At 50.4% G+C, this 14,553-nt stretch overlaps 1 protein-coding gene across 3 annotated transcripts in view; it reads left to right on the top strand.

Annotated features, from left to right (window-relative positions):
* The window catches only part of Itga3 (integrin subunit alpha 3), a 32,007-nt gene that overhangs the window by 11,286 nt on the left and 6,168 nt on the right, over positions 1–14,553 (top strand). For all 3 annotated transcript variants that reach the window (XM_087573152.1, NM_001372214.1, NM_001108292.2), the window contains 19 exon segments: positions 1,586–1,672; positions 2,064–2,271; positions 2,725–2,921; positions 4,330–4,418; positions 4,520–4,656; positions 4,819–4,905; positions 5,835–5,902; positions 5,990–6,126; positions 6,666–6,815; positions 6,903–7,000; positions 7,244–7,391; positions 7,596–7,667; positions 8,165–8,244; positions 8,328–8,405; positions 9,464–9,566; positions 9,728–9,910; positions 10,091–10,213; positions 10,874–10,987; positions 12,178–12,276. In XM_087573152.1, the coding sequence (XP_087429278.1) occupies positions 1,586–1,672; positions 2,064–2,271; positions 2,725–2,921; positions 4,330–4,418; positions 4,520–4,656; positions 4,819–4,905; positions 5,835–5,902; positions 5,990–6,126; positions 6,666–6,815; positions 6,903–7,000; positions 7,244–7,391; positions 7,596–7,667; positions 8,165–8,244; positions 8,328–8,405; positions 9,464–9,566; positions 9,728–9,910; positions 10,091–10,213; positions 10,874–10,987; positions 12,178–12,276 (2,258 nt within the window).

Raw genomic sequence — 14,553 nt, 5'->3', positions numbered from 1 at the left:
ATATTATATAACACACATATAAATATATATGTATATATATTTTTAGCTTTTCTAAAGTCTTTGGGTGACACAAGCATTTTATACCCATTTTACTTAATTAAAAACTCTGTCTTAGAGAAAGCCAACAATAAATTAGGAAACCTAGATTGGACTGTGATCCGTTTGAGTCAGCTCAGCCCTGGGAACTTTCACAAACATGCTTCTGGTACAGCACTAAAGTCTTAGCTAAGGATCTGTTAGAAGCAGGAGCAAAAATGGCCAGTCCCACTGGCACTGTCCTGTGATCCCAGCTATTCAGAATCTGAGGCAGGAGGATTCCATAATCCTGCCTGGGATAGACAGTGAGTTCAGGACCAGCATGGATAACTTAGGGAGACCTGTCTCAAGATTGAAAAAGAAAATTCAACCCTCAGTACCTCAAATAAGGAGGGAAAAAAATTAAGAAGTCCTTCCTGTCCCTCCACCTCCCTCATCCCATTTCCAACGTTCACAGTGTCTTAGGATTCCTTCCACACTTAATTGTGCATTGGTGTTTTGCCAGGATGTGTGTCTGTGTGAAGGTGTCAGATCCTCTGGAACTGGAATTACAGACAGTTGTGAGCTGCCATGTGGGTGTTGGGAACAGAACCTGGGTCTTCTTGAATAGTGGCCAGTGCTCTTAGCTACTGAGTCATCTCTCCAGCCCCTTATTTTAATATTGATAGGTATCTTCTTAAAAGCAAAGAGGATCAAATGGAATGTTCTGGCCTTCTGCATTCTCTTTACATGCGTCATAAGCTAAAAGCAGTGTCTTGGTCAATACTTAGAGGACTGTCCTTTTGAGGTTACAGAATATTTCACATTGTCTGAAGATTCTTGCTTAAAGAGCTTAGCACCCACAAGGTGACTCACAACGGTCTGTAACTCTAACTCCAGGGGATCCAACGACCTCTTCTGGCCTCTACCGGGACTGCATGCAGGTGGTGCACAGCTGTGCATGTAGGGAAAACATCCCGTATCTATAATCACATAAAGCACATGTCGTGCTACATGCCAACAGCTGGGAGGCTGAGGCCTGAGGCTCAAGGCCTGTCTGATCCCCTGGAACTGGAGTTAACAACCACTTGTGCTACTGTTGGTACTGGGAATCAAACCCGCGTCTCCTAGAAGAGCAGCAGCCAGTGTTCTTGTCCACTGAGCCATCTCTTCAGCCCCATCCCACCCACCCACCCCCTAAATAAAAAAAAAATTCTTAAAGAGGAAGTGATTTATCAGCCAGACAATGGTGAAACACACACACCTTTAGTTCCAGCATTCAGGAGGCAGAGGCAGGCAGATCTCTGAGAATTCAAGGCTAGCCTGGTCTAGAGAGCGAGTTCCAAGATAGCCTGGGCTACAAAGAGAAACCTTGTCTTGGAGAACAAGACAAGACAAAACAAAACAAACAACAACAACAACAACAACATCAAAAAAACAAAACAAAACCAGAAAGTGATTTATGAGAGCAGCGCTCACACAGGTTATTGTTGTTATGGAGAGGTGGGCATGGTAGAAGAAAAGGCTGTGATTAATTCTTCCTGCTCCCCTTCCCCAATCTTTTCTGCAGGAAACAGCTACATGATTCAGCGGAAAGACTGGGATTTATCTGAATACAGCTACAGGGGCTCAGAGGACCAGGGAAACCTCTATATTGGTAAGCCAATTAAGAGTTGGTGGCCCATTGCAGGATGGGAGAAACCACCTTGATGCCTAACACACTGGCCCTTTTACTCCTGGAGTGCTGTGGGGTGACCCTACAGTACAGATGTGACTAGAAGCATTTAGTTCAGTTAGCACACATTTATTGAGCACCACCTGCGTGGGGGACCCTGCACGTGGTTTAAGCTTTCAGATGCAAAGTCAGTTCTGTCACGAAGCTCAGTGAGCAAGGAAGAGTCTGACTGGATCCGTGGCCCACTGAATTACTCAACTTGGCCTAGAGGAATAGAGGATCAGAGAGGGTGGACAACAAGGAGGATGGGCTCAGTATAGAAGGGGACACATTTACTGGGGCTTTGGTTGAACACTTCCCCCCCTCATCCCAGGGTACACGATGCAGGTAGGCAGTGCCATCCTACATCCCTCGGAGATCACTCTTGTGACGGGTGCCCCACGGCACCAACATATGGGCGCTGTCTTCTTGCTGAAACAAGAGTCGGGTGGAGACCTGCAGAGGAGGCAGGTGTTGAAGGGCACGCAGGTGGGCGCTTATTTTGGCAGTGCCATTGCCCTGGCAGACCTGAACAATGATGGGTGAGAATCTAGGGACACGGGGCATCTTCTGGGGTTAGGGGGAGAGGTGGGGGGTGGCAGGCTTGCTCAAGCTAGATCAAGGAAGTAGAAGCTTTGCATTCACGAATTTGCTGTCTTCAGGGTCTCAATCACACCTTATGGGAGTCTGGACATTTGCATGACATTTGCATGACACCTGTGCTTTCTTGTCTGTGCCTGTCATTCGGAAGGTGCCTGTGGGGTAGGGGCTTTTTTTGGGGGGCGTCTGTGATCTTAGCCTGCACGATTTCGATTTCTCCATGACATGCATTTTCTGTTAGATGGGTCTTGCTGGCCTTCTCATGGACTGTGTGTGGTCGGGCTTGTCATTTGCTCAGTCGTACGGCCCTGGTAATATCGTGCTCATTAGATGACATTCGCAGTGTCTATCGGGAGTCAACTTCACACTTCCATTCCCACTCTTCCCCCGTGCAGGTGGCAGGACCTCCTGGTGGGTGCTCCCTACTACTTCGAACGGAAAGAGGAGGTAGGGGGTGCCGTCTATGTCTTCATGAACCAGGCGGGAACGTCCTTCCCTGATCAGCCTTCCCTCCTGCTCCATGGCCCCAGTCGCTCTGCCTTTGGCATCTCTGTAGCCAGCATTGGTGACATCAACCAGGATGGATTCCAGGGTAGGGGCCAGTATCCCTCCTTCAGAACCCTCACCGGCTAAGCACCAACTGCATACCTTGATAGGACTCACAGACATAATAGAGAGGATGTAGAGAGGCTGGGGGCTCGCCTAGAGTGGCTGATAAGTGGGTTGGGCTGAGAGTGCCCAGAAGAGGGGTCTGGACAGCATACAGCGTGAGCACAGGAACAATGTCGTGTACACCACCGAAGTGTACACTGGGAACAAGCTGGTAAATCCTCTGAAAGTCAGGCAGAGGAAATGGGGATTTCTGTTTGGGTCACAGTGACAGTAAGGTGGGAGGTATCTAAGAATTCTTTGGAGCAGGGATGTTATATGATAGGTTGGTACTTTGGAGGGTCATTCTGGGGTGGGGGTGGATATAGGGAGGAAGCAGGTAGGAAACCTGGGGAGGTGAGGTCAAGAATGTACCATATCAGGTGATAAGAAAGGGCTGGGACAAGGTGGGAGCCGTAGGTATAGTGCCATTACCTTGCCAGTGTTCTGTGGGTCCCGGGGGAGAAGTCACAGGGAGGGAGGACACATTAGAATATGAGTCCAATTACTGTGGAAGCGCTTAGCTTACCAAAGGTCAGTTCTCCAACAATCTCAGTTTCCCACGACAGCCGAGAACCAAAAGAGGGAAGGCAAAGCTTCTCAGGAGGCAGACGTGGATGGCAGAGAGGTCAGCCAATGGGCCCAAGGGCTTCCCACTGAGGGGTCTGATTCCTGTCCTTGGCGTCCTTCCCAGTTACCCCGGCCTCAAATCAAATGTAGCCGATGAGTTCAGCACAGACTGAGATCATCAAACGTGTTGTTTATTGGACGAGGCACTGCTTAGCATCTTAAGAATATTGACACGTGAAGTTCCATTATACTGAAGCAAAGTCCACTGTAGTGTTGTATGTATAATCCAGTTTCCTGGCTGTGTGACCTTGGGATCTGAGCCTGTTCATCTACAATAGCAAACACACACATACACACACACACACACACACACACACACACACACACACACACACACAGAGCATTCTCGTAAGGGTTGAGTGAAATGGGGGTTGTGAGTGATGTGCCGGTAGTTTCTGGTCTTGGAACCAATGCCATTAGAAGAACCAAGGTATTCCAGAGAGGTGGTTGTTGGGGGTGGGGATCCACAAAGTGAGAAATGCTGGGGGATGTGGCACATGGCTCTGTCTGCACAATGCCACTTGCCGTGTGACAATGAGGAAGTCTTTTTCCCTTTCCATTGCCACCAGAGCTCTGGAGCTCTGAGGTTCCTTCTCTGCTGCTCTAAACACTTCTGTCAGGGCAAGGTTACCGCCACCCTGAGTTCGGTAGCCTGGAGCAGAGAGTGAAGGAGCTATGGGGCCCAGTATGGCTAGTGACTCTGTCCTGTCTCTCCTCCTCAGACATTGCTGTGGGAGCTCCATTTGAGGGCTTGGGCAAAGTATACATCTACCACAGCAGCTCCGGGGGGCTCCTCAAGCAGCCTCAGCAGGTACGAATGGGCAGAGATAAGGCCGATACCCCTATTCTCCGGGTCCCTCCTCCTCCAGGCGTGTCTCAGAGCTTGTCCCTATCACTTGCTCTTGACTTCAGATAATCCACGGAGAGACACTAGGACTGCCTGGCTTGGCCACCTTCGGCTACTCTCTGAGTGGGAAGATGGATGTGGATGAAAACTTATACCCAGACCTGCTAGTAGGGAGCCTGTCGGACCACATTGTGCTGCTGCGGTAAGCTAGGAGACCGGGCAGGGTCATGTCCTTTCTCCACCCTTGTCTTCCTGGAGTCTCAGTTCTGCCCACCTTTGGCGGTGATCCACAGAAACCTGAACCCCAACTCTGGTCTGGGGTAGGCAGGAAATACTGATGTCTGTCTGTTTTCCATTACTATAGGGCCCGACCTGTCATCAATATCCTCCACAGGACCTTGGTGGCCAGGCCAGCTGTGTTGGACCCCTCGCTTTGTACGGTTACTTCCTGGTGAGACTGTCAGCCTGGCTCTTCCTACCCACTCCTTAGGCCTCAGGCCCTAGGGCCTTCCCCTAGACACGCCTGATGTCCCACCATCAGTAGCTGGATGCTAGGGTCAGCAACATAGTCCCTAGCCAATCTCATTCAAAGTCAGAGTTCCTTGCAGGAGCTAAGCACAAACTTAGGAACAGGAGCTCTGGACCATCTGGCTCGAAGCCCAGCCACTCACTGCTGAGGGAGAGCAGGAGAACTCAGAAGAGTAAGGGGAAAAGGAATGCTCTTAGGTAGATGGGCATGGGGAGGGAGATTCACCCCAGGCAACTTATTAGTCTGACTCTCAGATAACGTATAAAAGTTAATAACCACTTAACTGGGGTTTTTGAAGTGATTAAATGAGATACTACACAAAAAAGTTCTAAGCACAGTAGTCTATACCTCAAATGTAAAAAAAAAAAAAAAAAAAAAAAAAAAAAAAAAAAAAAACCACAACAAAACAAACACCACCACCACCACCACCCAAAACCCCAGTTGGTTGCTAATAAAGTGATACATCAGTAGTGATCCTAAGAGCTTTTTTTGTGGCTATCAGTCTGAAAGCAAAAGGGACAAGGGGTGTGTGTGTGTGTGTGTGTGTGTGTGTGTGTGTGTGGAGAGCTGAAAATCAGGGGATCAGAGATAAAAGGAAGATCTGGAGATCCCTAGACCTGGACTGGGCTGTCAGCCACCTGATAACCTCAGACAAACCCTGCTGCTCCTTGGACCTGTTTCCCTGCTGGCGACCTCTAGAGGCAGTGAGAGGTTACTGCAGCTTTGTAGACTCAACTTCCCCACACAAGGGTCCTGAGTTCTTTGTCTAGCACAGGAGTGAAAAGTAGGGCATGACCGTCCTTCCCATTGTGACCAGGCCCTGCTCTGTGTCCCCACCCCCACCCCCACAGTGTTCAGGTGGAGCTGTGCTTTGCCTACAACCAGAGTGCCGGGAACCCCAACTACAGGCGGAACATCAGTGAGTGCTGGGCACAGGGTGTTCAGGTGGGAGGGAGATAGGGGTGTGTTCACCTGGTCACCTGCTGACTGCCCTGTCTGTTTACAGCCCTGGCTTACACAGTGGAGGCTGACAGGGACCGACGCCCACCCAGGCTCCGATTCGCCCGTAGCCAGTCGTCGGTCTTCCATGGCTTCTTCTCCATGCCAGAGACACATTGCCAGACATTGGAGTTACTGCTGATGGTGAGAGAGGTGCTGTGGGGGAGGACGGGGGCCCTGAGATCTCTGGGAGAGGTGGCCAGCGTCCCTCTAAGTCAAAGCTCACAGAGGGGTATATCCCCAAAGACAGAGTCTTGGGAAGTCAGTCTGGTGAGTATGGGTTGGCAAGATGGTGGCTGCACAGAGCAGGTTGCCCATGTTAGGAGGAAGATAAGCCCTGACGTGAGATGCGGCCAAGAGATTATCACCTTAGAAAAGAGGTGTTGGCTCTAGCCCAGTCTGGAAAGAATGGGTCCCCGATTCAGGACAAGCTCAGATCCTCTTTGGGGCGTGATGGTGTTATGGGGAAGTAGACCTGGAAATCCATAAAGTGGAGCCCCTGTCCCAGGGCAGTGCAAGACAGTAGGACTCGATTTGGTGATTGAATTAGTAGGGGTTCAGCTTAACCTGGGGGTTCAGGGTAGAGAGAAGCCCAGCCCCTCACTGGGTTTTAGTCTGGCTAGCATTTAACGAGATGGGAGGGTTCAGCTTGGGAACTGTGCTCACGGCACCCTCTTCCCCAGGACAATGTTCGTGATAAACTCCGTCCTATCGTCATCACCATGAACTACTCCTTACCTTTGCGCATGCCCGATCGCCTCAAGCTGGGCTTACGGTCCCTGGATGCCTACCCGGTCCTCAACCAGGCACAGGCTATGGAGAATCACACCGAGGTGAGCGGGCCCTCTCCGGGCTAGGAGCGCGTAGAGTCAGAAGGTGATGTGTGGTTTGCAGCCTCTCAAGCCTTCCACTGTCCCCAGGTCCACTTCCAGAAAGAGTGCGGGCCAGACAACAAGTGCGACAGCAACCTGCAGATGCGAGCCGCCTTCGTGTCTGAGCAGCTGCAGCCTCTAAGCAGGTGTAGTTGGGTGACCCTGATTGGTCAAGGGTTAGGCGGGCCTCACTGGCTGACAGAACTGGGGCAAGGCCTCACTGGGCAGGGGTAGGGTGGATGTGAGCAGAGGTGCTTACATTAGTCAGAGTTAAGACTGCCTGGTATGACTTGGTTGGCCCCTCAATGGCTTTCCTAGCCCTGGAGGCCTGAGGGGCAGAGCCTAGTGGAGATAAGGCTTTTTGCTTAGTCCCAGACTCCTCTCTTCAGGCTCCAGTACAGCAGAGACACTAAGAAACTGTTCTTGAGCATCAATGTGACCAATTCGCCGAGCCGCCAACGGGCTGGGGAAGATGCCCATGAGGCACTGCTCACTCTAGAGGTGTCATCCGCTCTGCTTCTGTCCTCCGTGCGCCCGGTGAGTGCCTGCTGTCCAGGTGATTTGCACCCCACTGTATATGACATACATTTGTTTGAATTATCGTTCGCGGTGGTGTGCTGACCTTTTTCAGGACTGGGGTACCTCTGCTACTCGGTAGCAAGCCTTCAAGGCTTCTAATTGTGCTCCCCCGGCAGACGGAAGACAAGTGTAACCCCGATCTTGTTTGCTTTCTTCCCTCAGGCTGGGACCTGCCAAGCTAACGAGACCAACACCGTGTGTGAGCTAGGAAACCCCTTCAAACGGAACCAGAGGGTGAGACCTGGCCACATCCTCCTCTCCTGGCGAGCTTCTAGCCATCTTACCTGCCCAATTCATAGGATTTCTTGAAGCAAAGAACCAGAGTGGAGGAAGGGAAGGCACAACAGGGGGTGAGAAGAAGCCCAGAGACTAAAATATGGAGCCACTAGGGATCTGTGCATGATTCTAGGGAAGGTGCAGGCAAAGGGACCGCTTGGGCTGAGCCCTGATGCTGTGCTCACACCTTTGACCTGATGTACTATCTCAATTTTCCCTAACACAATAGCTATTTCACAGAATAGGAAATGCAGGCTTAGAAACTCTCAGTAATTTGCTTAAGGTTTCAAAAAAGTGGCAGAGATCCCCAAAGCAGCATCGATGTCCAACGATCTCATCACTGAGATGGGAGGGATAAGGAGGAGGGATAGAGATCCCCTCATGGGATCTTCCCTGTGCCATCGCCCCCGGCTACATTCAAATGCTCTTTTCTGTTTCCCTGACCCTGGTACTAGATGGAGCTGCTCATCGCCTTTGAGGTCACCGGGGTAACTTTGCACACGAGGGACCTTAGGGCACATCTACAGCTGTCCACGTGAGTGACCCAGTGAGGGTAGTCGGGTCGAGTCTGAGCTCGTATCCTGGGTCTCCTCCTTACCACCTGCATGTTCTCCTCAGGTCAAGTCACCAGGACAACTTGCAGCCCATGTTCCTGACTTTGCAGGTGGACTACACCCTCCAGGCCTCGCTCAGTTTGTGGGTACCACTTTGTTCCCAGTCCTTTGTGCTTCAGACAGGGCTCCCCTACCCTCAAGGTGCCTCCTAAGCTCCCCTGATACTTCTCTTATTCTGGGATCCTCCTGGGTCATCATTTCCTGAGAGCCGTGATCCCTGTAACGGGCAGCATTAGTTCCTGGGGCTAAGGCGATGGTCTCTGCCCTTCCTTTAGATTCCCCACTTTATTTTCTGGATATTACCTTTGTGTACGTATGTGTATGGTGTGTGTTAGCACGTGCACGTGTGAGAATGCGTGCATGCCGTGGAACACATGTGGCGGTCAGAGGACCATGTGAGGTGTTGCATCTCATCTACACCTTGTGTGGGGCAGGTGGTCTCCTTGCTGTTGGCCATTGCATACACGAGGATGCACATGCAGGCTAGCTGGCCCATGGGGTTCCTTAGGGACCCACTGCCATCCCGCATTAGGAACACTTGGATTATAGCTGTGTACTACAGCACTCAGCTTTTGAGTGGGTTCTGGGGGGATTTAAACTCAGAACCTCACGCTTGCATAGAGAGTGCTTTAACCATAGAGCCACCTCTCCAGCAACCCTCCCCAACTTAAAAAAATTCCTTTTCTTAGATTATTTTATTTCATGTACATGGGGCATTTTGACTGCATGTATGTCTATGCACCCTGTGTGTGCCTGATGCCCATGAATGCCAGAAGAAGGTGTCAGGTCCCCTGAAACCGGAGTAACAGATGGTGCTGAAAACTGAACTCCAGCTCTCTGGAAGAGCAACAAGCGCCATCTCTTCGGCCCCTCCCCCACCTCCTTGAAAGCCCACTGTGCAAAGACATCTTGGTCATTTTTCCATCACTGCCCAGCACTGTACCAACTATTTCTGACCCCACCGTGTAGGCGAGGAACCTGAGGCTCAGGAAGGATGGGTAGACTGTGCGAGCCTGCATAGCTGGTGCACGGTAGAACTGGGGTTTATGTGCCAGGGGAACTGTGGGTAATACACTGCAGTCCCCTCCGGCAGGGCTCTGGCCTCCTGTCTGCTTTGACCTGGGGTGTCTTCTTACCCAGGATGAATCATCGACTGCAGAGCTTCTTTAGTGGGACAGTGATGGGCGAGGCTGCCATGAAGACTGTGAAGGATGTGGGAAGCCCCCTGAAATATGAATTCCAGGTAAGGGCGCCTCTGGGGCCCTGGCTGTCGACTCTTCTGAAAGACCGTGGGGAGACTGTCCCGTATCTGGGGTTCAAACATGGAAGGTTTTAGGGTTGTTGAGCTGTGGGTGGTTTTCCAAAGGATGGTAACCATGACACTCAGGTCATGTGTGCCCACAGGTGAGCCCAGTGGGAGATGGGCTGGCAGCCTTGGGCACACTGGTTCTAGGTCTGGAGTGGCCGTATGAAGTTACCAATGGCAAGTGGCTGCTGTACCCTACGGAGATCACCATCCATAGCAATGGGTCCTGGCCCTGCCAGCCACATGGAAACCTTGTCAACCCTCTCAACCTTACTCTCTCTGTAAGTCCATCATCAGGGATGGTCCATGCATGTCTCATTTGCATGGTGGAGGCAGAAAGGCCAGTGTCTTCCCTGGCCACCTTGGTGGTCTTTAGGAACCTGACTATTCCCTGTCCCTTCCCTATCTCCCATCAACTATTCTCTCTCTCTGACTTCCCAACATATCTCTGCCCTCTCTAGGACCCTGGAGTCAAGCCACTGTCCCCACAGCGCCGGCGGAGACAACTAGATCCAGGGGGAGACCAGGGTCCTCCACCTGTCACGCTAGCTGCTGCCAAAAAAGCCAAGTCTGAGACCGTGTTGGTGAGTGGCCAGGGCAAAGGTGGGGAGGGACTGCACAGGCCATCACAAGGCACATGGACATCAGGGGCCCACAGGCAAGAGTGATAGTGACCACTCACACAGAGACACAGAGACACTAGAGAGAGAGGTACTGTACATCTGGGCCTCAAGAGTCTCCTGACAAAAAAACAAACTTAACCACCAACCCTAGGGCACATCCAACACAGTGGTCCCAAAGAAGAATGCTGGCACTTCCAAGGCCTCACACCCTGTTGGGTGTAGCTTGGACATTTGGTGTGGGGAGGGGCTAGAGGATGTTTAGGGCAGTGTGCAGGAAGAAGTTGAGGAGAACATATGGGGACCCGGGGGAGGCCTTACTGGCTGGAGAGGTTGAAGGGGTATCCCAAGACAGCAGACGACACTCAGCGTGCTTGGCTTGGGAGAGGTTTCTGAGGCTGCTCCTTGCCAGTCTGAGCAGGGCCTATGCTTCATGTGTTCCCTGAATCAGAGGAGTTTGGCCCGAGAATGCAGCTTGAATGCGTGTTCCTAACGTAGAGGAATACCCATGAGCAAAACAATGAACCCCAGGCTGGGATGAAGTCTAGGAGGGAGGAAGGTAAGGAGCCAGTGTCATGTCTAGAGACTCAGGCTGTCTCCCGTCTGTCCTCCTGTCCACCTCAGACCTGTTCCAATGGCCGCGCCCGCTGTGTGTGGCTGGAGTGCCCCCTTCCAGATGCCTCCAACATTACCAATGTGACCGTGAAGGCACGGGTGTGGAACAGCACCTTCATTGAGGTCAGTGCTGGGTTTGGAGGCCTTCATTGCTATCCACTTGGGTGAGGAGAGTGGCAGGGAGGGATTGAAGGCAGGGTGTGTGTGAGTGCAAATGTGCATGTATATAAAACAGTATCATGTTCTGCACAGATGCGTGTCTGGATGTGAATGTGTAATATTTCCACATCAGTGTTGTGGTTGCATGTCACGTGTGTGAATGTGTAATAATTCCAAAATGACCTTCTATGTGTCCTTTACATTCTATCCCTGTGCCTTTGCCCTTGCTCCCCCCCCCCACACTGTAATGCCAGCTTTTTTTTTTTTCTATCTCTATGTGTGACTTCCCTATTAAGCTATCAAGGTCTCCAGCAACCTTCACTTCTAATCATTGAGATCCTAGCTAACTTCAGTAGCTGGAGTCCTCTCCTCTCAATAAGACATGTCTTTCCTGGAAGTTATCTGGGTCACCTGTCCTGCTTGGATAGATTATGGGTACTCTTTTTTTTTCCCCCTGGAGCTGAGGACCAAACTCAGGGCCTTGTGCTTCCTAGGCAAGTGCTCTACCACTGAGCTAAAGCCCCAGTCCTTTTTTAATTTTTTAAAAAAAGATTTATTTATTTGTTATATATAAGTACACTGTCACTGTCTTCAGACACACCGGAAGAGAACATCAAATCCCTTTATGGATGGTTGTGAACCACCATGTGGTTGCTGGGATTTGAACTCAAGACCTCTGGAAGAGCAGCCAGTGCTCTTAACCACTGAGCCATCTCTCCAGCCCCTATTATGGTTATTCTTATACCCGCCCTTTCTTGGTATGTAGTCTAACCTTTTCTTGAGACTAGACTATCAATCTTTCTGGCCTATAAGATTGGTTCCTGTCATATCTGCTCAGGCTCCAACGCTGGACTACAAAAGCCACCTTAGGTAAATGAAGGGGCATGGCTATGTACCAGAAACAGGTGCAGAGTAGATTTAGCCCACGAGCCTGACCTAAACTGTGCCCTTCCCTGTGTCTGCTAGTCTGGCATCAGCACAGAGCGCAGTGCAGAGGGATGAATGGGATACATTTGTGTGTGAGAGAGGCTGGATGACAGATCCTTTGAGAGTGCCGCCTGGTGGGGCACTGAAGAGGGTAGAGAGTGTAGAGTCAAGGGGGAGACCAAGAGAGACGTCAGCTGCTAGTTCTGACCCCTCTATCTTCTTGGTAGGACTACAAAGACTTTGACAGAGTCCGAGTAGATGGCTGGGCTACCCTGTTCCTGAGAACCAGTATCCCTACCATCAACATGGAGAATAAGACCACATGGGTGAGTAGGTGTTAAAATGATGCTGGTCCTGATACTGGAGGCCTGCTACCTTAGTTTCCTGGGAGACAGGATAGGAGAATCGTTAAGTTCCAGGTCTGCTTAGGCTACGGTGAATTCAAGGCCAACCTGGGCAACTTACTGATATTCTGCCTCAAAACTAAAAGTGAGGGGCTGGGGAGATGTCTCAGCAGGCAAAGGCCTTGCTCAACTAGTGTGAAAACCTGAATTTGGATCCTTAGCGCTGAAGCACCCAGGTAAAAGCTGGGCACTGGGCTGGAGAGACGGCTCAGTGGTTAAGAGCACTGACTGCTCTTCTAGAGGGCCTGAGTTCAATTCCCAGCAACCACATGATGGCTCACAACCATCTGTAATGGGATCTTCTGGTGTGTCTGGAGAGAGTGACAGTGTATGCACATACATGAAATAAATAATTAAAAAAAAAAAGAGCTGGGCAGGTTGGCCCATGCACATAACTTCAGCTATAGGTCACTGAAGGCAGGGGATGCTGGGGGCTGGCCGGCCAGCCAACGTAGACAAAATAGCCACTAGTTCATTGAGAGATAGTAATTTTTAAAAAAAAGTAGAGAAGGAATGATAGAGAAAGACCTCCAAAAGGGCACACAGGGGACCCACACACAAATGTACACACACACACACACACACACACACACACACACACACACACACAATTTTAAAGGTAGAGAGGACATGGTAGCACTCACCTTTAGTCACAGCACTTGGAAAACTGAGGCAGGTGGATCTCTGTGAATTAAAGGCTGGTCTGGTCTACATAGTGAGTCCCAGGATAGCCAAGACTGCATAGAAATTTCCTGTCTCAAAAAAAAACCAACTACCCCCAAAATAAAATAAATTAAGCAAATAAAAATTAGGAAGGGCTGGCTGTGCTGGAGTACTCTAGAGGCTGGTGCAGAAGGACTAACTTAAGTTGGAGGCTAGCCTGGGCAACTTAGTGAGCTCAAGGACAGTCTGGGTTACATAGCAAGACTGCGTCACAAAACCAAGTCAATCTAACAGATCATAAACAACAACAATGCAGGTACGTACAGCAGAGAGAGTGTAGAGCACCCGGGAATAAACAGAACAATAAACAAATGACAAGAAATTAAGGTTATGGATAGGGAAAAGAAAAGCTGATATTCTCTCACCGTCAGATCTTCTCAAATTATCCCAGTACGAGTGGGATTCAGGAAATTCCGAGGTGTGTGTGGGGTGTTCTAAGTTGGAAGAAGAAATATGGCAGACTGCTAATTCGTTGTGAAAAGAATGTAAGTGGAGATACATAGGAGATACACAAAGTGGGGTAAACAGAAGGCAGGTGAAGAACTCTGGGATGCACTTCCTTTAGTAAGCCAGTGGGATGAAGAAGGGTGGGAAAGGACTGGACACTGGAAATGTAGCCATATTACAGACCTCCTCCTCCTCCTCTTCCTCCTCCTCCTCCTCTTCCTCCTCCTCCTCCTCTTCCTCTTCATCTTCCCTCTCCCTCCTCATTCCCCCTCCTTCTCCCCTTCCTCCTCTCCTCCTACCCTTCATCTTCCTTTTCTTTCCCCTTGCCCTCATCTTCTTTCTTCTTCTTTTCTTCCTCCTTTTTCCTCTTCCTACCCCTTCTCCCTCTCCTCCTCCCCCTTGTCTTCCTCCTCTTCCTCCTCCTCTTCTTCCTCCTCTGTGACAGGGCCTCATAATGTATCCCTGCATGCCTTAGAACTTAATTTATAGATGAGGCTGGCCTCAAACTCAGAGATCCTCCTGCCTCTGCCTCCCAATGCTGGGATCAAAGGTGTGCACCACTGCTGCCTGGCCTGTGCCTGGGCTTTAAAAAGCAAATAATTTATTATGATGCTGTGTAGGGAAGAGGGCAGGCGTGCATGCTATGGTGCCCATGTGGAGTTTGTCCACTGGGCCTGTGAAGAAAACTTTTATCCCCTCACCAACTCTGGTCTGCATTCTTAAGGAGTAGAGATAAAAGGTCACATTGGGGACTCTCTGTAATCCCAGGACTCAGGTGGAGGCAGGAGCATTGGGGGCTTGAGATATTATTAGGCAGCACTAGAAGAACACATTTGAGAAAGAAAGACAAGTTACCTCACACCACCAACAAAACACCTTGGTGGGGACTGGAGAGATGGCTCAGTGGTTAAGAGCACTGATTGCTCTTCCAGAGGTCCTGAGTTCAATTCCCAGCAACCTCATGGTGGCTCACAACCATCTGTAATGGGATCTGATGCCCTCTTCTGGTGTGTCTGGAGACAGCTACAG

The sequence above is a fragment of the Rattus norvegicus genome, chromosome 10 (genome assembly GCF_021556685.1).
Source record: "Rattus norvegicus strain SHRSP/BbbUtx chromosome 10, alternate assembly SHRSP_T2T, whole genome shotgun sequence".
In the NCBI taxonomy this organism is placed as follows: Eukaryota; Metazoa; Chordata; class Mammalia; order Rodentia; family Muridae; genus Rattus; species Rattus norvegicus.
This window is presented reverse-complemented; position numbering and strand designations above follow the sequence as displayed.